The sequence below is a fragment of the Anabas testudineus genome, chromosome 4 (assembly GCF_900324465.2).
Source record: "Anabas testudineus chromosome 4, fAnaTes1.2, whole genome shotgun sequence".
Lineage (NCBI taxonomy): Eukaryota > Metazoa > Chordata > Actinopteri > Anabantiformes > Anabantidae > Anabas > Anabas testudineus.
In genome coordinates this window covers 8,457,897-8,483,754 of record NC_046613.1, presented here as the reverse complement: position 1 = coordinate 8,483,754, position 25,858 = coordinate 8,457,897, and the positions used below count along the sequence as shown (strand labels likewise).

The 25,858-nt window shown below is 40.0% G+C and overlaps 3 protein-coding genes and 1 long non-coding RNA gene across 5 annotated transcripts; 2 read left to right on the top strand and 2 right to left on the bottom strand.

Annotated features, from left to right (window-relative positions):
- Positions 1-3,780: 3,780 nt before the first annotated feature.
- On the bottom strand, positions 3,781-6,956 carry LOC113152832 (ras-related protein Rab-11B). Its single transcript, XM_026346298.1, has 5 exons — positions 6,803-6,956; positions 5,197-5,392; positions 4,901-5,094; positions 4,729-4,809; positions 3,781-4,379 (listed from the first exon to the last, which is right to left on the bottom strand). Exons 1-5 carry the CDS (start codon positions 6,840-6,842, stop codon positions 4,234-4,236), a joined length of 657 nt encoding a protein of 218 aa, XP_026202083.1. The 5' UTR covers positions 6,843-6,956; the 3' UTR covers positions 3,781-4,233.
- A 1,526-nt stretch (positions 6,957-8,482) lies between these two features.
- Positions 8,483-13,768, top strand: LOC113152580 (signal-transducing adaptor protein 2-like). Of its 2 annotated transcripts, none has more exons than XM_026345909.1 (13): positions 8,483-8,646; positions 10,414-10,485; positions 10,596-10,715; positions 10,815-10,871; positions 11,044-11,177; positions 11,515-11,646; positions 11,802-11,871; positions 11,979-12,081; positions 12,210-12,299; positions 12,390-12,458; positions 12,585-12,632; positions 12,733-12,870; positions 12,993-13,768. In XM_026345909.1, the coding sequence occupies exons 1-13, from the start codon at positions 8,560-8,562 to the stop codon at positions 13,058-13,060; spliced, it is 1,188 nt and encodes a 395-aa protein (XP_026201694.1). In that variant the 5' UTR covers positions 8,483-8,559; the 3' UTR covers positions 13,061-13,768. The 2 variants fall into 2 exon arrangements, with proteins under 2 accessions (XP_026201694.1, XP_026201693.1); XM_026345908.1 differs by having other exon boundaries at positions 12,981-13,768.
- On the bottom strand, positions 13,583-21,077 carry fsd1 (fibronectin type III and SPRY domain containing 1). The gene is made up of 13 exons (XM_026345907.1): positions 20,847-21,077; positions 19,947-20,042; positions 19,687-19,818; positions 18,777-18,878; positions 18,504-18,526; positions 17,962-18,083; positions 16,836-17,045; positions 16,645-16,743; positions 16,300-16,447; positions 16,084-16,166; positions 15,541-15,792; positions 15,299-15,387; positions 13,583-15,195 (listed from the first exon to the last, which is right to left on the bottom strand). The coding sequence occupies exons 1-13, from the start codon at positions 20,859-20,861 to the stop codon at positions 15,085-15,087; spliced, it is 1,482 nt and encodes a 493-aa protein (XP_026201692.1). The 5' UTR covers positions 20,862-21,077; the 3' UTR covers positions 13,583-15,084.
- A 148-nt stretch (positions 21,078-21,225) lies between these two features.
- LOC113152810 lies at positions 21,226-24,322 on the top strand. Its single transcript, XR_003297918.1, has 4 exons — positions 21,226-23,087; positions 23,248-23,652; positions 23,996-24,049; positions 24,231-24,322. It is a non-coding gene; the product is annotated as an uncharacterized LOC113152810 (long non-coding RNA).
- Positions 24,323-25,858: the final 1,536 nt, after the last annotated feature.

Sequence of the window (25,858 nt, the reverse complement as noted above, 5' to 3'; positions counted from 1 at the left end):
AGAGTGCAGCAGGCTGATTCACTGTTGTGCTGCAGCGCTGAAAGTGTGCACACTGCACGTCATGTGAGCATGCACTTACCTATAGTACTTAGGCCTTGCATTCTCCGCAGATAGTTTGAGAAACTATTTCTAATTATTGCACAACTCCACGTTACTCCAAAAGGCAAAAATGAAAAGCTTAGATCTTGACTACTTTACATTTCACAATCCAGATGCCAGTTTGCTGTCTTAAACTAATTTTAGAACAAGTCATCTGTTGAGATTTCTTTTCCACATTGTTTCTCACATCTCAACAGATGGCACCATAGAGGCTTAGAATTAGCAAAAGCAGAGATTGTGCAATAAAACACTGTGGACATGGAGGTCTTCACAGTGGAGACCTCTACCAACATGCACAGTTATGCATGCAAGCACTGTTAATAGTTTTTTTTTTTTTTACTGTTAGTGTTGTAAAATCATTTTTTAAACCACTTAAGAATGAACCGATTTACTAATCCTACTGAAGTAGGGTGTAACAGTGTCCTCATTGAGGTTCTTTATATTTATATAGATCAACAGGAAGCGTGTTTGTTTACCATCACATGTCCACAATTATTTGGTGGATAAAAACATCTTTTAAATGGCCTGTTGAAGTAATTAATTGTTAGATTATTGTTTTGTTTTTAACCAACATACATTTCTATTTGTGTATAGTTTCCATGATTAGGAAAACACAGAAACTTCCTACATTAAAGTCGTGGTCAAACTTTAGTGCTCCTGCCAGTCTAACATGAACTTTACATTATGCAAGCACCACTATGACCAAATCAAACTTTTAAGCTTTCTTTTATTTCAAGCATGCAACTAGATCCTCATGCATGAATGGATTATTGAACGGACTTAACTGGGAACAGAAAGCTACATCTTTCCAATGATTTTCTTGTCCCTTTCAGTCTGAGGGCCCTACAGGTTATATGAAGGGCAGAGAGCTTTTTACCCTTTTGTGCCTAGGGACCCATTTTCTCATACTCTTTCCACGCTCAAATGCTCTTCTAAGTTCATTATCTGTCTGTCAGCACGTTGTGATGTCATTGACCAGACTGTACTAGCTTTGTTAGTAGTTTGAGGAAGCAGAAGAAATTCACTTCTCTCTAACGTACTATATGAAGTAGTTTGGTGCAGCTTATAATGAGGTTATTTGTTGCTGTTAACCAGGCAGTTAGAGATGATCTTAGAGTTTGCAGAGACAGAGCCTGGTTCCAGATTTCTGGGTCATAACATGGTCCACTTTAGAACATGGTTTATTTCTTCATTCCACCTAATTGGGCTTATGAGGAGACGGTTAATTGCCACTTCAATGCACTGTAGGCTGTTGACACAGAGAGAAGCTTGAAGATGAAAAGGTTTTTTATTAAGAACAATATTGTTAATAAACAATTTAATTCAATCTATGACCGTAATGAAGGCCATAGACTCAGACACGCAGGCGTAAGAATATGTCGTACAGAATATTATCTTATTTACGTTTCATTTATAGGTGTCCATAACTAGGCAGCTTAGAAAGCGGTGGGACATGCTTAAAATGAGTCTCATGATGATCAGTCTAATTGATTATTTATCAAAATAACAAAATTGTAATTCTACAATTATTTGCTTTTGATTCTTTTCTATTCAGTAGAGTGAAGTTACATTTTTGAAATTAGTTTTATTGATATTAAAGGGTTATCATAATTCTTATTATAACACTTTGATCACAGTTTGTTCTTCTTGTGAACTTTTCATTATAATTTTTTATAAGTCAAAGATAAGTAATGAATCCATTTTGCAAAGACATTCACCTTTGACCAATAAGCTAAATACAGCTTTACTTTCTAGCAATCAGGCTGAATTTTCACTCTTGTGTCGGAGGACAGTCTGTTGTCGAGGAGCTCTTTTCTTCAGCTTAAGCTAAATGTGGAGTCACTTATTAGACGTCAGCCCAGATCTGCAGAGTGGGAATTGTAAAGCCACACGAATTTTGAAATACTCAATAAGTATATGATATATATATGATATCTTCTGTACTTGTTGTGTACATAAAGTTGTAGGAACAGGTTGCATCTCCACAGTGTTGTTGAGTGGGAATCTGGCACCAACCAAACAGCTCTTAGTGTTGAGCAATCATTTGTTTTTTGGAAACATCTGTTTGTCAGTGGCTGTAAAGTTATTTCTCCACACTGACCACTCGTCTGTAGTGACGTTACACTTTGGTAAATTTATCTCATCGTGGCTTGTCCCATATATTGTCCCAGTTTGCCATTTGTTTGTGTTTTTAACTGATCTCAGAACAAAGGATTACGTCCTGCAGTACTGTGATGGAGCTTTTCTCCCTCACAAGCTTACAAGTTATTTGATCATCCGTGTGTTTACTGTTTGTCACAGACAGTGTTGGGACCTGTTGGGCACTGAACTGATGTAGAAATTTAAAGTTCCTTTAAAACATGAAACAAATGAATTTCTAGTTAATTCAAACTGATTTATGTGTTTGCTGTTGCCTACAAATGATGTAACTTTGCTCTGTCTTCAGTTACTGCCCATTTACGTCAGCATTATCAAAGCTACATTAATCTAATTCTCATATCTCCAAAGAGCTTTTGAGTGTTGTAACACCATCATTTAATAGTTTGTTAATATAGCTTTTACACACCAAACACCAGACTGAGTTGAAACCATTCAATCAATTCTTTGATGCTTATTACACAAATGACCATGTTACTTCTATTGTGTTATGTCTACATGTCTTTTTCAGACTCTTCTTCAGTATTGACATTTTTATATAATACAGTGTTTATGGTGTGCTGTGGAGAAAAAAATTATAAAAAAAAAAACATTCAATCAGCCAAGAATCGTTTGCAAAGCAAATAAAACTGATGTTGATAAATTGTGGGTGTATTGATTTGGATCATGTGTGTCTTCTGCTCTGTAGATGTTGTGACATGTATGTTTAAGGCAGTGTAGTTTATGACCATTGCAGTATGGATAATGCTGTTTACCCATCATCCTCTTAGTCCAGAGAGGATGAGATGTCATTACTGTAAGTTTGTTTTCGACCACAGCTCTACATACACATTACTGACACGTTAATCCTGCTGAAAAACAACTGCTGATGTCAAGTTTCACAGCTGGATCTGTGGAGAGTCACAGAATCACCTCACCCACTGCGTTTGCCAAACATAAGCAGCTTAGTTAGAAAAACACTCGGCAAAAATATCCCATGCAGTTAACTGATATTCTGTTGATGTCCTCCAGGAAGGAAAACACGTTATTTTATCTGCCCCATCAACTCACCTACGCTACCCTCCACCATGGATACTGTAGATATTCTGATTGACTGTTACTCAGATTGGAAATCTGATTTTAAACACCTTAAAATTGGTGTTAATATTGCCAGTGGAGCATTTAATTGTAGTTTTAATTACCATTTTTTTTCCAAGTCAAGTGATGATAAAAATACTAATATTTCTTATTCAGAAGTAGAACTACAGCAAAATCTACTAACAGGATGAAAAATACAGGTTTCATTTACACAGTATAAGTTAATCTTATTCTTGTCTACTCAGATACACTACTTGTATTGTACTTCCCAACAAAGAGCTGAAACAGGACTTAAACCAAATCAGAGAAAGCCTTTTGAGTAATGAACACAAATTTTAAATCAAGAATTTATTGTAAATTTATACAGTTCTTATTTTGAAAGTAAAACAATGACAACTGAAGCCAAATATACTTCAATAAATACACAGTGAGGGTATTTTTGGCATGATAACTGATGTAAGAAGATGAAGAGAGTACTGTCAAATGCATAATACTGTTTCACCAGGTTGGAGTAACTGTCTGTAGTTTATTTACACAGCACCATCTAATGGTAACCATTGAAATTTCAAAACCTCCCTGTGCGCGACAGCATCTTAGTAGAGTTCAAACTTCACAGGCTTCGTTAGGATAGTGCCTCGTTCCTGCATTGCAGGAACCTTCACATTGACTCCACGAGTGACTCGACTGACCGAGTGACATAAAGGCTTCTTGTTTTCTTTCATGGCAGAAGAGAAGAGCACAAGTGAGTTCAGAGTATTCTGTGAAAGGCTGAAAGAAAAAAAAATTAAGGATAGAGCGACGAGGGAGCTGGCTGTGAGCACAGCAATAGAACAGAAAGTGCACAGGTGATGTGATGTTAAGGTGGATGTATAGAAGGGACAAGTGTCGGGGGACTGGGTGTCACAGGCTCTGGCAGCACTGAAGTTTGTTGCCCCTCTGCCCGTCGGTGGTTGGTGGCACACTGATGTCCACGACATTGTTGCCTGGAGACTCGTCATGTGCCGATCTGTCCGCTATCTGCTTCTGTGACACAATGCGATAGATTTCTGCAGAGGGAAGGTCAATAAACATCATTATCCATTTAAATTTTAACAGGAGATTATTGTCATTTGTCAATGCCAAATGAATCCTTGTATCCTACTTGAAGCCTAAAATGCTTCAGACATCTGACAATGTACAACATCTGCACAGATGCATGACGCTTTGTCAGAGTCATGAGAGAAAACATGTTAATTCTACTTTTCCCCTACTTTTCTTTAACATCCACAAAATGAGGAAGTTTGTTTGCAATTACAACTTTAAACTTAACTTAACCCTTATACTGATTTCTAAATTATACATATGCTGCATTTTTTAGTATATTACACAAGCTAGTGCACTGCGCAATTTTCCTACCTGTTAAAATGTTCTTGAATGCTTCTTCTACATTAGTGGAGTCCAACGCAGATGTCTCAATGAATGAGAGAGTGTTCTTTTCTAATATGGGAAAAGAAATAGGACATGTTATGAACATGTACAATAATTGTGTGGAGTTGTCCCTCCCACCACAGCACTTAATTTGATTTACCTGCAAAGGCTCGAGCCTCATCGGTGGGCACAGCCCTGAGGTGGCGGAGGTCACTCTTGTTTCCAACCAGCATGATGACTATGTTGTTGTCAGCATGGTCCCTCAGCTCCTTCAGCCAGCGTTCAACATTCTCATAAGTCAGGTGCTTGGCTATGTCGTAAACCAGGAGAGCCCCGACTGCCCCCCGGTAATACCTGGTGACAGCATCAAATGACCACAACAAATGAGTACTTTTACTCATGTAGTATTGTCATGAATATACACTTCCTAATTCAAAGGTAATAACAGACACCCACGCTGAGGTGATTGCTCTGTAGCGCTCCTGTCCAGCTGTGTCCCAGATTTGAGCCTTTATTGTCTTGCCGTCCACCTGGATGCTTCGGGTGGCGAACTCCACTCCGATGGTGCTCTTGCTCTCCAGGTTGAACTCATTTCTTGTGAAACGGGACAGCAGGTTACTCTTCCCCACTCCAGAGTCTCCAATTAGTACAACTGCAAATAAAAGGAAAAAGTAAACACAAGGATTTCAGATTTCAAGCGTTCTAGCCGTTATTCTGCAATCATACGTGTCAGCCTGCAGCTGTACATAAATGACAGAAAGATACCACATTTTCCCCGCAGATTTACAAACACGGATGCATTGCTGCTGACATTGCCTATTTAGTCTAAGCGAAAGTGTTGAGTGGTCAATCTTATCAGACTTCGCCCAGTTGGAAGTCAGCCAGGAAGAAGATGCCACAGACTTACTCTCTGGGGAAATCTGACTCAACAGTTTCTCAAGGCCTCTTGTTCCTGTGTCGTCACTCTAAGTCGTCAGTATCCTCCAATCAATTTCCAGCAGCCACACCATATCCTTCTCCTTACATATACAGCACTTGATGATGAGGCTCTGTCATATCTTAAAGACCTCATAGTACCATATTATCTCATTAGAACACTTTGTTCTCAAGTTATCAAGCTCCTCTGCTGTTGAACCAGCCCCCAGTTCAGGTTCAAGAAGCAGACACCCTCTGCACCATAAGACTAAATGTAAAACTTTACTTTTGGATAAAGCTTATAGTCAGAGCTGGCTCAGGTGACTGTAAACCTTCTCATAGTTGAGCTAGTTTACACACTTAGTTCTCTGAAGAACCTCCCTTAATACATCCATTCATTTGTTGGGTTTTATTCTTCAGTAGTTTAACAGAAAATGTCAAACAGTGTCTCTCCTGTACAACATTTAATACTAATAAAACTTGTTTTTAAATCGGTCTTAGATGGAATATCTCATAGGGGTAATACTTCTAGGTTCTATCGTGAGATCAATAATACAAAAGCTAATTCATACTAAATAATAAACACAAAGACACAAATAATTTGGTACAGAGCGAGTTTCCTCCCTCAGACCGGGAACAGTAATAAACCACTGCAGGAATTCATGTTTCATTTTCCATTCAATTGATCTAAGCTCATGACACTGGTTAAATGAATAAGTCACTATTGATGCTCATATTTAAAAAGTTTTAAGTGTGGTTGGAGTCAGGCAGGGTCAACTTCTCTACGATTACAAAACGTAGCAGTTAATTATTGCAAAAGTAATTGCTCCACCCGTTAGCTACTAGCTTGTATAGCTAACTCACCATCCGCCCTACTTTTCATAAAACCCGTATAAGAAAAAAACAGAGTGCGGCAAACCTGGGCACATATAAAAGCAGTATGTAACACTTTAAGCGACAGTAAGTTTGCATTAACTAGAAAGCACAGGACTAATGCTAATGGTCTAGCTCAGAAAACAGCACAGCTAGCTACAGTTAGCCTCCAGCTGATATCAACCTGAACAGGCGAGCTAACGTTAGCTTAGCCTGTTTCTTTGCTAGATATCACGACACATGAATTTCTACAGGCACTTTCTGATCCACCTACCTTTGAACAAGAAATCGTATTCGTCATCTCTGTTTCCCATTGTGAAGTACGACCACCCGTCCGAGATTGCGGTAACGACAGAAAATGTTCCCCCTGCCTGACAGGGTGCTGCGCCAAGCTAACAGGAGACAATGCGCAGGAAGAGCGGAGACACGGTTACGTGAACGCCACACGACCACGTGACTATCCCGCAGCTCCAGGTGTCCCAGCGATCATATGGTGTAATAAAGAAATAAATTCACAGTGGGATCGCTTTGATTTGTGGCTGTCTTTAAAGTAACACACTGGGAAGTGGTAAAGTTTGTAGATCATCTATAAGTATGTAGCCAAATAGACCTAAGTAATAAAATAGGCTATTTAATTATCTCTTAACAAATCTTGCCCAGTACACACAACTGGCCCATTAGTCAACAGTCCTACAATACTTGACCTTGGAAATAGCAGTTTGACAAAACAACTCAAGGTCCAGCCTGTTTGCTTGAGCCTGAATGGTGTGCAAATAGTAGTGGTAACTAACCCCCAATTAGCACTACTGCTTAAGTACTGTATCCAAGGTCAAGAATAAGGTTTGATGCTTAACTAAACCAACACGGGTCAGAAGTCTTAAAAGTTCTATAGGTAAAAAAAAAAAAGAAGCTGACTTACTGACAGATATGATTCATCCTCAACAAATCCTAGATAATAATGATAATCAACAATACAGATAGAAGCCCACTTTATTTGATCTTGACAATCTAGGATTGTTATGGCACATCATATCTCTGCTATGTTAAGATGTATTTGCCAATGTCATGACTGGGGTGCTGTAAAATGTAAAACTAACTATTATGACGCACTATACCACCCACAATTACATCTCCTGTGCCATAATGCTAACCCACTTTTGTGTGGAGCTCCATCCATAGACACTGCAGTTATGGCCAGGAAGGTGTGGTGGACAGTTTAAGCTTGTCTACATTATTAATCATCACAAATCACTGTGTAGCAGGAACCTGCATTGGAGAAAACATATAAACTATATAACTTTAACCCCTCCTGAGACATACCGAAGAGATTTATGTATCTCAAATACAACTTGATCTATGTAGCACCTTCAATAAGCTCCCTTTGTCACAGTCAGACACAGCAGATTATGAAACTTATGATTCAGGACACACACAGAAAAAAACAAAACAAAAAACATCTGCTGCAAAGGAAGAAAACAATTGTCTGTTGTAATGACTGGACAGATCAGAGTGTCTTCAACAACAAGGACAACAAATTCCTCCAGAACCAGCAGAGGGGGCCATGATCTCTACTTATTTCCATACATGCTTCCTTTTGGTTTCCCCCTTAATCACATGCACCAAACTCTGTTGACTTCACACAGCAGGACAGCTGGATGTGAAGCAGTGAAGTTTCCACACTGTATAAAGGTGGTGACATCAACAGTTATCACCTTGGACAAAAGGCTTCTGTCAACAAAAAATAACAAATGCATTATTTTAAAAAAAAAGCTGTGCTGAAAAAAAAAGGAGAAGTGCTGTTAACATGGAGCATGCTTATTTCCAAACAGGTGATTTCCGTTTATAAGCAACAGGTCGACGTCACAGTCACCTGTGAAGACCCGCCCCCAACCTCCGCACTCCGACCAATCAGCAGTCAGGTAGTGCTGGGACAGGTTCCTTCTTTAGGACCAGACCAAACACAAACAGCTGAGACACTGAGTGGAAATAAAGTTCACAAGCTCGGATTAACAGTGAACATTTACAGCCGCGATGGCAAAGCGAGCAGGGCGACAGAGGAACCAGCTGCCAACGTGTTACTATGAAGGATACTTGGAGAAGAGGTCGTTCAAAGATAAAGTAAGTGATTGGAGATTTTTGCAGCTTGGTGAAACGACCTGCACAAGCCTGCTGATTACTGCATGAGTCTGTTAAGTTACCTTCCTGGAAGAAAAGCTGAGTTTTGTGTCAATCTCTCTCTTATAAAATAACTAGAAACCCTGTTTTTAATGTAATATCTACACTGGTGAACACAGACTCATTATCAGTAAACGTTAGTCTAATGCAAGTCCTGATTAAAGGATCAATAAAACACCCCTTGATTAGACTAGTTGAGTATGTGGAGCAACAGCAACTGTGACTTTAATTACTGAGACAAACAGGCAAATTTTAGTGGTGTTAAAGTGGGAGATTGTTCCAGGGCACTATGGATCTTTAAAAAGGAAGGCACAGATCAACAGGTCAGGATAAATCTCTTCAGATCACCTGAACGAACTAGAGCGGTCTGCAAGGTAGTGGTTTCTACAAATGGAGGATTCTTACACGAAAGCAAAAACTCAACTGGTGATGTGATGTCTACAGATTTCTTGTTTTGTCAACATTATGAAGATAATGAAATGAGATATACTACTGAATATTACCATCACGCATTCAATTCCTCTTATTTGAAACTCTGGACCTAGAAAACCTGTCGTTGCTTGAAAAACGACTTCAATGATTAATTGGTTAACACAGTGGCTGCAGAATGTTTTTCTATAAACTGATTGATTCATTGAAAAAAATCATTTCACATCTCACATTTTAGCCATGTGCAGAATATACTTGTCAACTTAGTTTGTTTAAATTAAAACCTGCTGTACATGTCCTCACTATTCGAGATAGTTGATTTGTTTAAGGAACAGTTTTCCTTTGTTCCTTCATTCATCTATAGTGTATCAGCTTTCGCCTCATATTAAAAAACTTCTTTAATAACAACACAGTCTAAGAGAACAACCAGGGTTAAGTGCCTGCTTGTGTGGGTGGAGCAGCTTGTTATTATGTAGTTCCTTGTAAGTCATGTGGACTTTGGCTATGAGTTTATCAGCAGATGGTGAGCAAGACTTCAATTTCCCAAACTGGTCTGACGGCCTTTCTGCTCTTTGTGCCATAAAGATTAGAGCAAGGCAGAAACTGACAGAAAGGTAAAGATGTAAACTGGCTGGGCAGGCTTTGCAAATAATAAATCCTTAGGGCTGTTTTGTCAAGGCCCAGACTGATAAGAGACTGACTGTACACACTGGATATAAGCATGTGAAATCACATGGGAAACATTTTACCCCCCATGCAAACCTGTTTTACAGTTCAGTGTTTGAATATTTTTACGCTGACGCTTTTAACACACAGCACTGGCACAACCTTTTACCCGAAGCGGACAGTTGTGATCACAAACTCTGACTCATGCGCAACTCCCACAAACTAATTAATCTGGTGGCATAGATTACTTAACAAGCCACAGATTCCTCTCAGGTCCAAAAACTTCCAGGATAAAATAGTTTCAGTATCACTCACTGGTCTGTTGTGGTTACAGACACTTGACTCATTAAGTCAAAATGAACAATGTCACCTACATGGATCGTGTGTGCCCTACTTACAGGATTTCCTTGTTGTGTTCCAGTACATGTTGTGTAACATTTACAGTCAATTCATTCTTCCTTTTTTTTTTTTTATTCCTTGTATTGAGGTCAGCACATAGAAACTGACACATTTTATTTATTTCTCTTTTTGTTATTCATCTCTTTGTCTGCATTTTTCTTCCTCCCTTGTCTGCTGTGCTTTCAGTCAGTATGTTTTCTGTGTGGGTTCTTGTAGGCATCCAGGAAACTCTGGACCTGCCTGTGTGGAAACGCACTTTTCTTCTTCAATGAGAAGAGAGACATTGATGTAAGTTACTGATGTAGTTATGACACAAATTTGGATGATTATTAATAAAAAAAACAAACAAAAAAAACACGATCAAGTTTGACTTTTTAATCGTGTGTGTGTTACATCAGTATGTAGAGAAACTGGATCTCAGTGGATTCGTCTCAATAACTGACGACTGCAGCCAGGATCATAACTTGGATGCAGCCAGGCTCAACCTCCACATGAAGGATGAAAATATCAAATTAACTGTGAGAAAACGTGTAAAAAGTGTCCAAGTCATTCTCATTTTGTCCAAGTTATTTCTGTTTTTTTCTCACAGTTTTCTCTCTGCTCCATTGTCCCTGCAGGCTCCCAATGCAGAGGCTCGCGAGCTGTGGAAGGGCTTTGTTTACTCGGTGGCTCAGGTTGGTGATGTGCAACTTGTCTGTTATTTAATAGAACAATAAGGGATGATATCATGTTGACAATTACTACAGTTTGAGATCAATAGGACCCTGAAAGATAATTACAGCCCTTGCACAACAATTTAAAATAATAATTTAAATGAAATAAAACAGAAACGGTGTCTCCCTGCAGCTGTCTGTACCATCCTACCTGAACCTACTGCCAGGCCAGGTGCACATGCTGAAAGAGGCCGTAGAAATGGAAAAGGAAAGAATAAAAAAACAATCTGCCGGTCTCTACGTCAGCCTCAAACCAGACATGCCAGCGTGAGTATTGACTGTGGGCGCTGTTTGAGAGGAACATTTCTCAAGGAAATTTTCCTGGAGTCCTTGAATGTTTTACAGTATTACGTGCTGTGGTGGTGAAAGATCCACATTGACAGAATTCAGACAAAAGGTGCGAGGAGTTTTTTTTAATTTCTTTTTAATTTTATTCTATGCAGATTAGTTAAATTTTTTGATTTATCAGTCGGTGAGTGTTATCAGAGCATGCAGCAGTTGTCTTCATTTAACATGCTCTGCTCCAAAGCTCTGTAAGTGAACTCAGCTTTAGATGAGATAGATTGTTCGTAGGCTGATCGCTGTGTTTCCCGGCTTCCTGCAGTTGTTACCACAGTGTGTCCCGTCTGGAGGCCGAGCTGCTGCTTGAGAGAGAGGCCAAGAAGGGAAACATGCTGCTGAGGCCTGGAAGAAACGGAGACTCCTTCGCTGTCTCCACCAGACAGGACCATGACTGGTACAGGCACACACACACACTCACACACACACACTCACACACTCGCATGCTGAGACACAGTCTTTCTGCATGGTCACAGTCAGTATATTGGTATTTCTGCCAGTTAAAAAGTAAAAACACCTGGTCTGTTGATGTGTTTTCCTTTTGTCTGTTAGCGCTGTATTCAGACACTACCGTGTGACCCGTAGGCATGACGGTGGCTTTTACATTGATGTGGAAAATCCCGTAAGTATAAAAGGATTTCTTCACTTCAGTTCTGCTCTCTGTAGTCTTTGTTTTCAAAGACAATATCAATTTCAGTGTAAGAACAAAGCCTGTATTTAATTCTACAGGTCTCCTGTAGCACACTGCATGATGTGATCAGCTACTTGGTGGAAAAAACGGATGGAGTTCTGATTCCTCTCATCATTGAGGAGCCGTATGAGAAAAGCATCTGTATGTACACAGATGGAGGCATTTTCATCTCACATTTACATCCATTCACTTATTCTTCTGTAATTATGCTTATATGCAATCTAATGATCTGGCTTTTTATTTATTCATTTTATTTAATTATTTTACAGCTTTTATTCGGTCTGATAAGGAAAATGGAGAGATGAGTATTCAAGAGACAATTTCAAAAGTTGTCCCACCAAGTGTACCTCCTAAACCAGGTACTTTGACTATTAATATAGAAATACATACAGGAGATAAACACAGTCACAGGAAAACATCACTCTAAACTTTACTGTCTGGTTGTGCAGTTGCTCCAATGGTACCAACTCCTGAAAAAGTACTGGTTGAAGAAGAGTGTTTTTATCTCAATGACACATGTGAGTATACACACTTCTGCCATTCAGTCTCAGTCAATCTCTCATTCCTGTCACTTGTTCGCCCGTTTTACCACCATAAACGAGTCTAACTTCATTTGTTCCATGTTACTTAACATGTGTGTTCAGTGGAAGAGAAAGAAGACAACACAGATTCCTCAGCTGTTCCGCCGTCACGTAGGTTTCTCCATCTCATCTTTCCATCTCAGATTACACCCATTACTGGCTGAATGACTCAAATTGTTGTTGTTGTTGTTGTTTTTTTTATGTCCTTTAGAAGTAGAGAAGAAACCTTCAACAGTCAGGATAGCAATCATGCCTCCAACTGCTGCTCCTCGAAAATTTACCCACTCCCCTAACTCCTCCACAAACAGTGATCCAAAGACGGCCACCAACATGGGTCCTATGAGACTGAGTAAGTCCACGTCTGCTTTAGCTTCTGTGGAATTAATACTGTTGGTCATTTTACTTTATTCCCATAGTGTATATTTAATAATATAAAGCCTATTTTCTGATTTGCTCTAGTTCCTCTTGCAGCAATAACAGAGCTGAAACAAAAGTTGGAAAAAAAGACAAAAAGTCAAGAGGATCCTCTGCTGGTGTGAGCTTTTTAACGCCAGAACCGTCTGTGAAGATGCGTCCCAGCAGCTGACAGAGCCGCTGCCCAGTCTGTCCCTGCAATGTGACCCAACACACGAGTAAAGCTCAGCTGTTGCCACACAAACAGACTCTTTTTCCGCCTTTGTATCGTGGCTCGATCAACTCCTCCTCCTCATCGGCTGATTGTCAGCAAGGAAGATTAACACGTTATTGATCTGCCCTTCTTGGACACTTGTTAGCAAATGAACAGACTGTAAAGAGGAGTGTGTACGTGTCACATTATCCATGTTTCTCTTGTACATTTTGCACGTTTTCCGAATCAGATTGTATCAGCCAGTGTTTTTATGTGTAACCAGAGCTTTTAATATATTTTTTTCCTCATGTCTTAGATGTGTTATGAATTGTACATAATGTATTACTGCCTGTTTTAATAGAGGTGAACCCTTGATGAAAGTGAAGAAGAAATACATTTGACTCTATTCTATACTTTTACTCTACCTCCTGCATGTGAATAGTTTTTTTTTTTGTTTTGTTTTGTTTGTTTTTATACAACTGACTTTTGTTCTTACTTGTATTTCTATCTGAAGCAAAAATCTGTGAACAAAGTGCTCTCACTCCTTTATTACCTCAATGACTGATACATTATAGTGGTAAAAATTAAAACTATTTACAATAAATTGTGAGCATGTGAAATAAAGTTAATGCAATTCTCAGCTGGACGCTTCTTTAAAGCATTTGCAGGCTACAGTTATTCAAGATGTGTACAGACGGAGCAACACAGAAAAGCAAGAACATAGGAGATGGACTTTCTATCACCAGTTTCCAGAGTTTGTCACTTTTCCCACCCGGGCTCCCAGACTTGCCTAATACAAATTGTGAGCTGAGGATACTGGCTAGGCATATGTTCTATTTGGACAATAGATAGCCCACTACTACTACGAGGATCCCTCTGCGGCAAATAAAGTGGTGTTATTAGGTACAGACACATACATACTGTACAAACAGGCATTAAGGTGCAGTCAGGTGAATAAAATATATGGAGTACACTTCCAAAATGATGAAGCCATATCTGAAGTCTCTATAACTTCACTACAGGAAGTTAAAATTCTGACTAATTTTCTGTACAGAGTCTGACTGTGAAGCCTGATGAAACAATGACTAAGTTAGAAACAGCACAACCTCAGCGGAAGGCTAAAGGACCCAGATACCTGCACACAAAGTGGGTGACCTGACCACGAAGTGATATGCAGTCTGCATGCCTTGACAAGAATTCAAGTACAACATCCCTAATATGTGTTATACACATTGCATGATCTATTAGTTTCTTGCAAAGTAGAGTTGAATAAATCCTGATTTAATAATGAACTACATTCTGTTGAGTAGCATTGACTAGAAGCAGGCTGTTATTTTGGTTACACTGGTCGGCTGATGAATAGAGGCAGATTGAGTAGGTAATAATTACCACTAAACTACAAGGTTTACAGACACTGACACATTAAAACAGAAAGACCAATTCTTGCAGGTAAATATTAGCATGTTGTTACGGATCGATTTGTCCCGTTTGGTTTGGAAATGAGAAGGAAGGCACAGGGAGAGAGCAGACAGGACATGGCCTAAGCCTGCACCTGCAGCTGGCTGCACAACAGAACACCTGACAGTTTTGGTGATGGAAAGGAAGGAAGGGCAGCGGCCAGCGCTAAATGTTTGCTCTAGCAGCAGTGGTGCTAAATTAATGTGTAGAGAGGGGAAAATTAGTAAGACTACCTAACTTGTCCCAAGCAACAACGACTGCCAAAGTCTTACATCTGAAGAATTCTGTCACTGAACGAGCGCAGATGACACATTTGTTCCCAAAACTATTTTGCTGTCATGCAACACAGACATGAGAGACAGTCTACACCATCATACACCAGTGATGTAACTCTTCCATGATATGGCTATGACCGCAGTCGGGGCAGAGGAGATGACCTGCGGTGGCAAGTGAGGCTGGGCAGAGCTGGGAGACGTCCAGCTGGCGGAGTGGATGGATCTAGGTGAGACTGGCGTTGGAGCTGCTGGTGCCGCTGTTCTTTCTCTGGCCGCTTTGCACCACACTGGGAACCTGCAGACCCGTCACTACTGAGAAACTGCCGTTCCACACCTGCAGGGGGCAGCACATCACAAGCCAGTTTAAAAATGAAAAGGTTGAAGACAGACACCCAGATCGTTCCTCTAGATAAACAGTTGTGTATCAGATTTCTCACCATGAAAGCTGGTATAACTGGCTGCTGGAACTTAGTTCTGAAGGTGTGCATCAGCTGCTTAGGTTTGGCATTGTAGAAAGACAGAACACCTGGACACAACAAACAGGTAAAATTATAGCAAGTGCTGCCTTGAGATTGTGCTTTAGGATCAAACAAATACTAAAGCAAAGAACATTGTTCTATTATATATTTGATCTGTTGCTTCATTTTGTACTAGTAATCAGTGATGTGTTTCTGCTCACCTTCATCATAGTTGATGTAGACTCCAATACTGTTTGGTATTGGACAGTCCAGTGTCCGAGCCTTGTTGTTGTGCTTGGCTGTGAGGCTCTGCTGCAGCCAGTTGTTCAGATGGATGCACCAGGAAGCGCTGCTTTTTCCCAACTGGTCAAACCGTCCCAGGCTCCGCAGGGCTATGCCCACGGCGAAGGCCTTGCTCTCCTTGTCGAACTTCACCTCCCAGTAATGCTGGCCAGCATCAATCATGGTGTCAGCTGCCATATAACATAAAACAGAATTCTACGTTTCAGTAAAGTCGTTGCATTCCTTCGTTTCATGTTTGAGATGTGTGTTAATATTATGTAGCTTTACAGATGTGGCTACATAACATTTCTTGCTTGTAAATCGGACTTCACGGACGTGACTGGAATTAAATTTCAGGTGTCTAAACATTATTCATATTTTACAAGACATTCGTCAAATAAAAATCATGAATTGAGTTCAACTTTAAACATTAAAAAAACTGTGTTTGTGCCTTGGTTTTGGGTACCAGTGTGTATTCTTACCCAGCACTGTGTAGGACTCTGCCGTAAACCTGTCTCTACCTGGACGCGCTGTGGGCGCTCTCTTAGGCGACATCAGGGCTGATCTAATTACAGAGAAGACACGTGAGAAAGACTCTTAAAGATCCAATTTTCTAACATTTAGCCATAACAACAGTTTTGTTTTTTACGCTCCTGTTGAAAAGGTACAGTTTAAAGATATTTTATATTAATACAAACCTAGCTGGAGAGTGCATCGGGGAGTTGGTTCGGTTCTTCTCCTTGCGGATATCCTGGATCTTTCCTCCACAACTGTCCCACTCCACACTCAATTCTTCAACCTTCAGGTTCTGGTGGGCCGAAGAAGCATCCAGTTTGAAGGTGAAGGCTGGAAATAGAACAGGATGCAGGCTTTTTATTAGCACAGCTTACATTTAACACAATATTCACATTTCTGTGGGCAAAGAACCTCAAACACTTTGTGCATGTTTGCTCATATTTAAGTAACAATGCACCTTTACAAACCTGCCATTAAAACACTGTGAATAGTATTTTCTACACAACAGGCCTGCTCTGTGTTCTCACCATGGGTTTCAAGTGTAACTGGCTCCGAGAACTCTCCTGCCACGGCCTTGTTACACGCCCTCACCCTGAATGTCATGTATCGGGTGTCAAAGCGCAGACCTGAGAATAAAAACACAAGTAGCCCTATATGAGTCAGCTTCAAAGTTCTGTCTTCAAATGCCAAACGTCTTCTCACAACCCCTCCTGCCCACCTGTGAGCGTGTGCTCCATCTCTCGTATTCCCTCCACCACCATCCAGGGGTAGTCCTCTCTGATGCGCGGTGGGCCCTCGTGGTTTGTGCGTCGATGTTCAAGTATATAGTGGTCGATCTTGCTGTCGGGTTCCGGTAAGGTCCAAATTATAGTCACTGTGTTATCACACACCTGGCACTCTGACACCTGGATCTCTGGAGTGGCGGGAACTGAATGTAAAAGAGAAGAAAGAATATTAAACGATATGCATTGTTGGCTTTTCTGCACCTGGGAGCAGAGGAACTAAAGGCAGACAGATTTACATGTCCCCGATGCATATGTGGTTAGTTGTTAGGTTAGCTAACAATTTTCATTGTTTTGGAGTCATGTTAATGGTTCTTTAGTCTTACTTTAGTCTCCAGCAGTTTCTGATAGGAAATATCAGACTCTTCAGCTGATACATGTTGCAGCTACCTATCTAACGTTTGCTGTTTGGTCCTGAGCAGCTGCTGTTCGGGGGCTTTATCAAAGCTTTTCTGCTCAATGTGGGCTTCTCGCAACAAGGCCGAGGCCCTTCAGTAAAAGCGTGGGCTGTAAAACCACACAGGCTGTCGAAAGAGGTTAAAAAGCCAAACTCACACCTGCACAATTGGGTGACAAGTCTCTGTGGTTTTACTGCTTTAGGTGTCCCCGTTCGCATGTTACAAGTAGGCTTTAACCTCCTTATTATATAAACTACTAATAAGTGGAACATATCAATGCCAGTCCGACAGGACAGCAGAGACATTTTATAGTGTTTTACATAAAATATATAATTTCAAGTATCACAGTATTCATATGCAAATAACATTTTACTATCATAAATAGTCAAAGTGGAGCTACTCCATGCGTTTCCAGGCAGGTCAGGATTTTCCTCAAACTAATTGGTGCAGCAAGGGCTTTACAACCTTCATCCTGAATGATTTAAGTACATTGCTGCACTATAATTGTGAAAATCTAGACTCGAATTCATATATATTTATAGTAAAAAGTGCAAAAGTGGAATGTAAGTATTAAAAAAAGACACAGAAATAATAATAGTAAAGTAAAAGTGCTTTAGTACTTTTGTTCTCATCTGTGTCTGTTTGTGTTAAAAGTGGAGCAGACCTGGGAGAAACTTGAGCCCCTGCAGCATCTCCTTCTCTTGGCTGAAATCCACCATCAAGTGACTCATGTTGTCACTGGCTTTAGCTTTCAGGGAGAGACGAAAGGCTGGAGCCATTGTCACGCTGCGGACAAAGAGACACACAGAGAGACGCAAACACACGGGGTGGAAACAAGCACGGGCGATTATTTAACTGAACAACAAGGGGAAAACTGGTGATTCTAGTGCTGCTCACTAAGAAAGAACCACTAACTACACTTGTGTACTACCACTCATCACCCTGAACCACAGTTAAAAGGCAGAGCTGAAGAGGGAGCAGCATTCATCCAGGGAGGGGCTGACACAGGATGGCACAGACTTTAGAAGACAGAGGGAAACACAGAGACAAAAAACTCTCGAGTGGAAAGTTTTCCATTGTGCTTAATGTCTATGAAACGGGTGTGGTGGCTACATGTTTGAATGCATGCATGCTACGTTATGAAATGGCTCACTGGTTACAGGAGGCTATGACAAAGGCAAAGTAATGGATGGCTGAGTACTATACCTATCCTTAATGTCTTTGGCCGCCTGGAGAGGAGAAGCAGAGAGGGAAAGGAAAAAGGAGAGAGATATGGAGCGAGGAGAGAACTGAGTTGGAGCCCATCATGTTGTCATTTAACACAAACAAAGTCGCAGGTATCTGTGTTAAAATAACTGGTAGTATGACACCACAGTGAAATTCACCACTGATCATTAAATATTCAGTTACAAACAACGAGCGGGGGGGGGGGGGACAGTGCAGCAGCAGTGACAGCAGCAGAGTAAGGCGGTCACTTACCTGAGTGAAACCATCCGTCTCACGGGAGCAGAGCGTCTGATTGGCCAACTCCAGCAGCTCCTCTGAACTCTCCAGGGCTTTGGAGCAGGCACTCAGCTGACTCTGAGAGAAACACCAGTCAAACATCTTTAGTATAACAACCCTGTTATGCTCTCTGCATCAGTTGAGAGTCACAGTCTGGTCCTAAGACTGCACCGTTTCTGGTGCAGGAACCAAAAATCAAGACTGAGACACAACAGATATCAAAGAAGAGACCTACTGAATCTATTGCACTGAACTGATAATTCAACATTTCATTCACATCATTCACATGAAGACCAAGCATTTAGAGACTTCTTTTGTATTGATTTACCCAAAACATTAGGCTTTAATAATGTACATGTACTATTTTATGTTTAAAATGTATGTTTAGCATTTTAACAAGCTGAAATCTGTTCATTACTGTTTTAGTTAATGTTTTAGTCAATACAATATCAGAAAAGAGTTAAAAGCCAGCAGATAGTGAGAAATAAGGAGCAGGTGAACATCTGGTGTTTTTAAATGATTAAAATGATTAATTATTAGAATTGTTTTTTTCTTTCATCAGACACCGGCTGTCTGTAAATGTATTTTTTGAATAATGTAATAATATTTGTTTCTCTGATTTCGCTAAAGTGAAAAACAAAGTTGCCGACCTTTTAAGTTTTCTCTATCAGACCTGGTTTCCAGCTAAAGCGCGGTTTCTATGTGGTGACTTCAAAACTTACACAAATTGTTCATCTAGTGAAAAAAGCTAAAACTAAATGTAATCTTGAAAAAAAAAAAAAAGAGTGTTCAAGATCACATTTAGATCCTCGAGTGCACAAAATGCACTCAAGGATTTATACTATCTGCAAATATCAGAGGTCCACGCTTCATTAGCGTTTCTTACCTGCAGCTCATATGTGCGGCTGGCTCTCTCCTGTTTGATGCGTGTCAACATGTTTTCCTTCATCTCGTCCAGAACAGAGTGCAGGGAGGTGAACTCAGACTCCAGGTCCTCCTGCACTCGGTTGGAGTTCGCCTGGTGTCAGAATAAAGTAATGAAGTGAAAACAGGAAGTGTTTTTTTGCACCTGGAAAAGCTGCTTGAAAACATAAGTAAAACTAATAAAGTGTGTGCTCCGTTTTAAAGCCTTGTGCGTTTTTGTACCTCCAAGTTGTCGAGGTTCTGTTTGAGGGTACAGACGAAGTTTGAAATCTCTTCATTCTTCATGGCCAGTGTGTGGGTGATCTTACGCAGCGACTCCTAAAGAAAAGAATACATGTTAACATTTGCATACTTAACCTTTGAAACCCAAAGGTCTTTTTTGTCATGTCTCAAATAAAACAGATCATATAAATCAGAGAAGGTAAACCCTAACAGGAGACCTGTGGCATTAATGAAGACTGCAGGTTTCCTTTTTAAACACACTACACTTGGATCACTTCATTTACTGGTGCATCCTCGGTGTTTGGAGACGTGTTAATCAGTGTTTGTCGAGGACACAGGCAGCTTTAGGCTCTGAGCTGCTTTTTAAACATGATTAAAACATTTGCTCTTCACACTTGATCAGTGCGGACTAGCTTCGGTGCACAGGGTGGAGGACACTTCACGGGCGGAAGGATGCGCATTTATAATTTACTAATGCAGCTCCACAGCCACTGCACAGGGACTGGACACACACTGGACCGATTATACGTATCGATAGATGGATAGAAATGCTTCCCGTCCCGTTGTATTGCCTCTGTGGCTGCTATCCCACAGTGACGAGCCCCTGCATACTGGAGGTCTGAGTAATGTTTGGTGATGCGAAAGGAGCTGCGCCAAGGCCCCTCCACCGTCCCCGTTTCCCCGATACATCGACAACAAAGTCGTCGATGGCGTAAACAAAATCACGTTCACCTTCAACAGGAAAAACGCCGATTAAAGTAAATAACACGGCTGTGAAATGCGAGCCTGTGCCGCATCCACAAACTCCCTAGTTCCCCTGCTCCTCCTTCCTTTGTACGCTACGCCCTGAAGCGGCGTCCCCCCCCATCGGAGACACCTGTTTCTCCGGCCCCGGCTCACCTTCTGGTCTCCCATCTCGCCACCCTGCTGCCCCGGAGCCGCAAACACCGCCGGTATTTCTGCTCCGTCCCCGGGTTGTTGGTTTATTGCCACCGCGGAGCTGGTACTGATGCTGCCGGAGTGCAACGCATCCTCACACGGACACCAACGCCTTTGGGCCGAAGAGCACACAGCGCATGCGGGAGAGGAGAATTCTGGGTAATGATGTTCACGCCTTGCTGCCTTCGGTGACCGTCGGAAGAAACCGTGTGAAGAAAAATAATAAATAAATAATAAATAAATAAAAGCGACTTTTATTTTATTTTGCTTTATTTTTTAACGACCTAAATTAGGATAAAAAAAAGCAGAAGAGAAGAGTGACTGACACATTCAAGCACAAAATAAATGGTAAATACAACAACGAGAGGCTTCATTTCGAGCAGGACGTATTATTTATTGATTAATATTAATGTAAACTAAAAGACAAAAGCAGAGATAACAGTAATTTAATGTTTACGTTTTGAAAAAGATAAGATATATATTGTGTGGTTTATATAATTATCTAATCTTCTAATCTTACTAGTTAGCTTTGGTATGAAATACCACAATACATTTACCCAAGTATTATATTTAACTTGTACTTAATTTGGGGATAATTACCAGATTGTTTTTTATTGAAACCAAATTATGAAAGAGTTCAAGCTAGCTCCACATCAGCCAAGAATAAAATGCCTTGATGTGTCAATGATATGAATATTTACTCCATATTATTGCAGCCATTAGTGCTTTTCACTCAGAGAAGCACTCAATCCTTGATCACATTTTAAATGCATAAAAAATTATATTACTATGTTTTTAAGTATTGTCTATTACCTACTTTAGACCTAAGTAAAAGAAGCAATACTACAATTTAATAATAATTAATAATTAATTGTAATTCCTCCAGTAGTGGTACAGTGGTTTGTCAGCCAGTCAGTGTTAATTTCTGATTACCTCAAAGCGCATTACATGTACTTTATTACATAACTTTATTTTATTCATTTTAATCATAATAATATAGTTGGCATCAGCTGGTAGAGATGAGAGTGACAACAACATGACTGTGTTCTAGAGTATGGATATATAGGTTGTGCAGGTTGGTTTCGGCAGCTGAATACGGTTCCACGTCACACAAGTGCTGTGAAAACAACAGAAACCTAAGACCCAGTTGTGTAGGCTCGCCTGTTGTGTTACAGGTGTAGTGGAAATGTACAGTATTGTCAATTTAATTGAAAGTATAGAGTAGATGAGTTATATTTGAACACCAACTCACGCACTTCTGTCCTACTTAACAAAGAATCTGTCATTATTTCTCTGCTTACATTACAGATAGGACCTACTTTCGGTCCCTTTGTAAAAATGAAGATCATAAGGTGGAGGTTTCAGAAGTCATTCACCTCCTGTTAAGCTGTTTTGTGATGGGCCTTTTTCTTTTTTTTTTTTCTTCACCGCCTGCTGTCATGAACAGACTGAAGTGAATTAAACATTATACATTGTCTTTTTACAGTGTTTAACTGTGAAACTAAACTCTCTTAAATAAAACAACACTTATATCAGTTTTTTGTCTTTTCTACAATTATTTTGAAAAGTTGTGGTCCGAGATTGAATCAGAAAGTTCTTACACCGCATCGTACTTAGTTGTGTCTTGTCACAGGAAGCCAAGCGTTCCTTTTCTACTAAGACATGGTGAGGACATGGTGAAATGTGTTTTAGCACCCTTGCACCAAAACCCACAGGGGTTTCATAAACCCCTTGCATTGTCGTTGTTTGCCCTATTTTATTTGATATCATTCAGCAAGTCAGAACACACTCGGGTATCACAGAGTAATTTGCAGTCTGAATGTGCAGAGGTGTACAGGATGTACATTTTTAGCAGTAGCAGGTTGCTGTGATGCGTTTCGATAAAGAAGCCTGTCAAACAAGACAGCATTTATGTTTGGTCAGCGATTTCTCTTGTCTGTTTGAAAGCCTACGTTGTTTTCCATCTACAAGTAGATTAAACAACTTCCACTTTACATGTGGGCCTTTCACTCAAAGTAACTCATTCTCACAGTGCAGAAAAACCATCAAACCCCTCCTCCCACCCACACACACACAGGTTTTTTGCGTCTGTCTCTGTCAGACGTGCAGCAGCAGAGACAGGATGAGTTTCAGAAGAAGACCACCTCTCACATAACAAGATGAAAATGTGGCTGACACAGTCGACTCCGGTAATATTTGCAGGTAAGACTGCTGAGCTATGTTTGTATTTGTCGCTATTGCTGAACAATTACTTATCTATCTATCTGTTTATCTGTCTATCTATCTATCTATCTATCTATCTGTCTATCTATCTATCTAAATATCTATCTATCTATCTAAATATCTATCTATCTATCTACAGTGGCAGTAGCAGTCATGGTGATATCGGCTCAAGGACCTGTGATTCTGAATGAAGAGCGGAAAACAGCATATGTCTCTGTTGGGTCCACTCTTGTCTTGCAATGCCGATTGAGGATACAGAATAATAACAGGTCTCGGGTGTCTTGGTATTTTAATCAGTTTGGACCTTCATTTAATCCCTCACAGGATCTGAAAAACAAGAATATAGCATATAACACTGCATCCACATCCAACCCCTGCAAAATGACAAATCAGGACTCGGGGGGTGAAGGACAAGAAATTAATGAAACGTTCTCTTTATCAAATGTTTCATACGAGAACAGTGGATGGTACTTTTGCAAAGTCACAGTGGAGATTCCTGTGTATATTTGCTATAACAGCAATGTAACATACGTAAATGTTACTGGTAAGTATTACTTGGTTACATGATTTTATAACATAAAACAATTTAAATACAAACAGATAAATAATTATAAATTCTTCATTTTACATTTATTAATATAATTTTTATTAATATATTTTATATTTATTAATTAATTCTATTCTATGTTAGCCACATTTTATATTATTACAACTGTCTTTTCCTATAATATGACTTTATCTGACACATAAATAATCAAACACTTAAGCCTGCTTGCTACTAACCTGCTTACTAAGTGTCCTACAAACCATTTTGTTTAGATGTTATTCTGTCTTGCTGTGACTTAATAAATGCTTCTTAAAGTGTTGTTTTGCTTCTTCCATGACAGCAAACAACATAAGGGAAAACACAACGTACCTGTCAGTAGTGACGCTTATACCAGGTGTGTGTCGGTGTGTTAATGCGTGTCCAGTGCTCAGAAACAGTAATGCACTAACTTTAGCTAATCTGTCCACAAATCTGGATTGCTGTGTGCACACGTGCTTCCTTTTATACTAGAATAGAATTAAAAAAACAAAAGTGTGGTCACATCTCAAGACAAAGTCTGTTTTTGCCTTTTACAGCAGACTTACCGAATGACCATAGCCTGCCTCTCAAGTCGTGGATGTGGATCATAGTGGGGGCTTCTGCTTTCACCCTGATCGTCCTGCTGGTCATATGCAACTTGCTTAGAAGGAGATGCCTCAAAAGCAGAGGTACTGGTCTTCCACTGATTGTCCTCTTGACTTAAAGATACTGCAGTAAACAGCATCTGTAGATTGTAGATAGGCTGTTTTGTTCTGACTGAACTGTGATGAAAACTACACACACACAAAAAAAAAGAGGGGCTAAGAGACAAAAGGGCAAACGATTTCCCAGAAAAACCTCCGGAGGCCCAGTCAGTTCATATCTTCTCTAGCTGAAGACTGATTCATTTCATTCAGCAGAAGAAGTGAGGATCAAACAGTGTTTGTGAGCCTGTGTTTATGAGCGAGAGAACAGAAGTGAGAGGTAACGTTGTTTGTGGTAATGAAGTCAGCTCCATCTGCCCAGGCTGTGGCCAGTGCAGATGGAGCAATCAAGAGGTTTGTGTGGTTCAACAGCATAGCGTGAGACAATCGACTAAACTATCAGTGTAGGACAACTAAAACTCTCTTTTTGTGTTTCAAGCAGAAGCACACATCAAGCTTTTAATCCAGATTGTGCAGGCAGAGGTCAGGGCATTAAAATCAATATCAGGTATTTACTGAAGTAAAAGAATCCTTGCGACACAGCACCACGCACTTCATGTCTCTTAAAGACTGTTTGAGAGGACGAGGACGCCGCGTTATTTATTCTAGATTTTAGCACAACATACCATATGTTCTTGTGTTTAGATTACCCGTGTAGCACATCAGTTGTCAGTTCCCATGTTTCCACCACAGGACAGAACTGATTTTTATGTAGATATAACATTTCCACCACACTTGACCGACAGACAAAAGGCCACTCGTGTGGACAGAAAGAAGAAGTAAGAAGAAGAAGTGTAAGTAAGCAGAGGGACTACCTGTAAAGATTTGTCTGCAGGGGATGATCGCAGTCTACAATATACACAAAATATTATAAATATAAAATGATTTATTGCTTGGGAAGTTTTTTTTAAAGTTAAATATCAGATTTACAGCAAGTGTAGTTTCTATTTTACATTAAATTGTAGTAATGAGAGAATAGTGTTTGTGTATTTTAGCTGTGACACACTGTAATGAGTTTAAAATAAATATAGGGACATAAAGAAAAAGTAAGATTTCTGTGAATGTAGCTGTAAATTATTTTTATATTGTTGTGTTTCCACTGGCTTTATAAAATATCAAATAGCATTGTCCAGAATTGTTTGTGCACCAGTGGGAAATGAAACCCTGACATGTCGGCGCATTCATTTTGACCATTTGACCGTTTTATAATGGTGCTCATCAGTTGTCACTTCCGAAACCAACTGACTGTTTTAATTTTGGAACATAGGTAAAAATGTGTTGGTAACAATAATTGTTCACAAACAGATGTGGGAAGACTATAAAGTGTTGTCAACTGCACTTTATATAGATTGTCTGTGTGAAAAGCAACACAGGAAATGTGCTAAAACAACTCAGAGACATCAGTGCAACCCGAGGTCTGTTAAAATTGTTACAATCAAGCCAGAGAGTAGGACGTGCTGCACAAATTTTAACACATGAAA

Coding starts and splice junctions, on each gene's coding strand:
- LOC113152832 (XM_026346298.1), bottom strand. CDS start 6,842: ATGGGAAACAGAGATGACGAATACGATTTCTTGTTCAAAG. Junction 4,810..4,900: donor TGAGGCTCGAGCCTTTGCAG/GTAAATCAAATT, acceptor TTCCCATATTAG/AAAAGAACACTCTCTCATTC. Junction 4,380..4,728: donor ATTCAAGAACATTTTAACAG/GTAGGAAAATTG, acceptor TTCCCTCTGCAG/AAATCTATCGCATTGTGTCA.
- fsd1 (XM_026345907.1), bottom strand. Junction 18,879..19,686: donor GCCGCACATATGAGCTGCAG/GTAAGAAACGCT, acceptor TGTTTCTCTCAG/AGTCAGCTGAGTGCCTGCTC. Junction 16,744..16,835: donor GATGGAGCACACGCTCACAG/GTGGGCAGGAGG, acceptor TTTTATTCTCAG/GTCTGCGCTTTGACACCCGA.
- LOC113152580 (XM_026345908.1), top strand. CDS start 8,560: ATGGCAAAGCGAGCAGGGCGACAGAGGAACCAGCTGCCAACGTGTTAC. Junction 10,716..10,814: donor ATGAAAATATCAAATTAACT/GTGAGAAAACGT, acceptor TTGTCCCTGCAG/GCTCCCAATGCAGAGGCTCG. Junction 10,872..11,043: donor TTGTTTACTCGGTGGCTCAG/GTTGGTGATGTG, acceptor GTCTCCCTGCAG/CTGTCTGTACCATCCTACCT.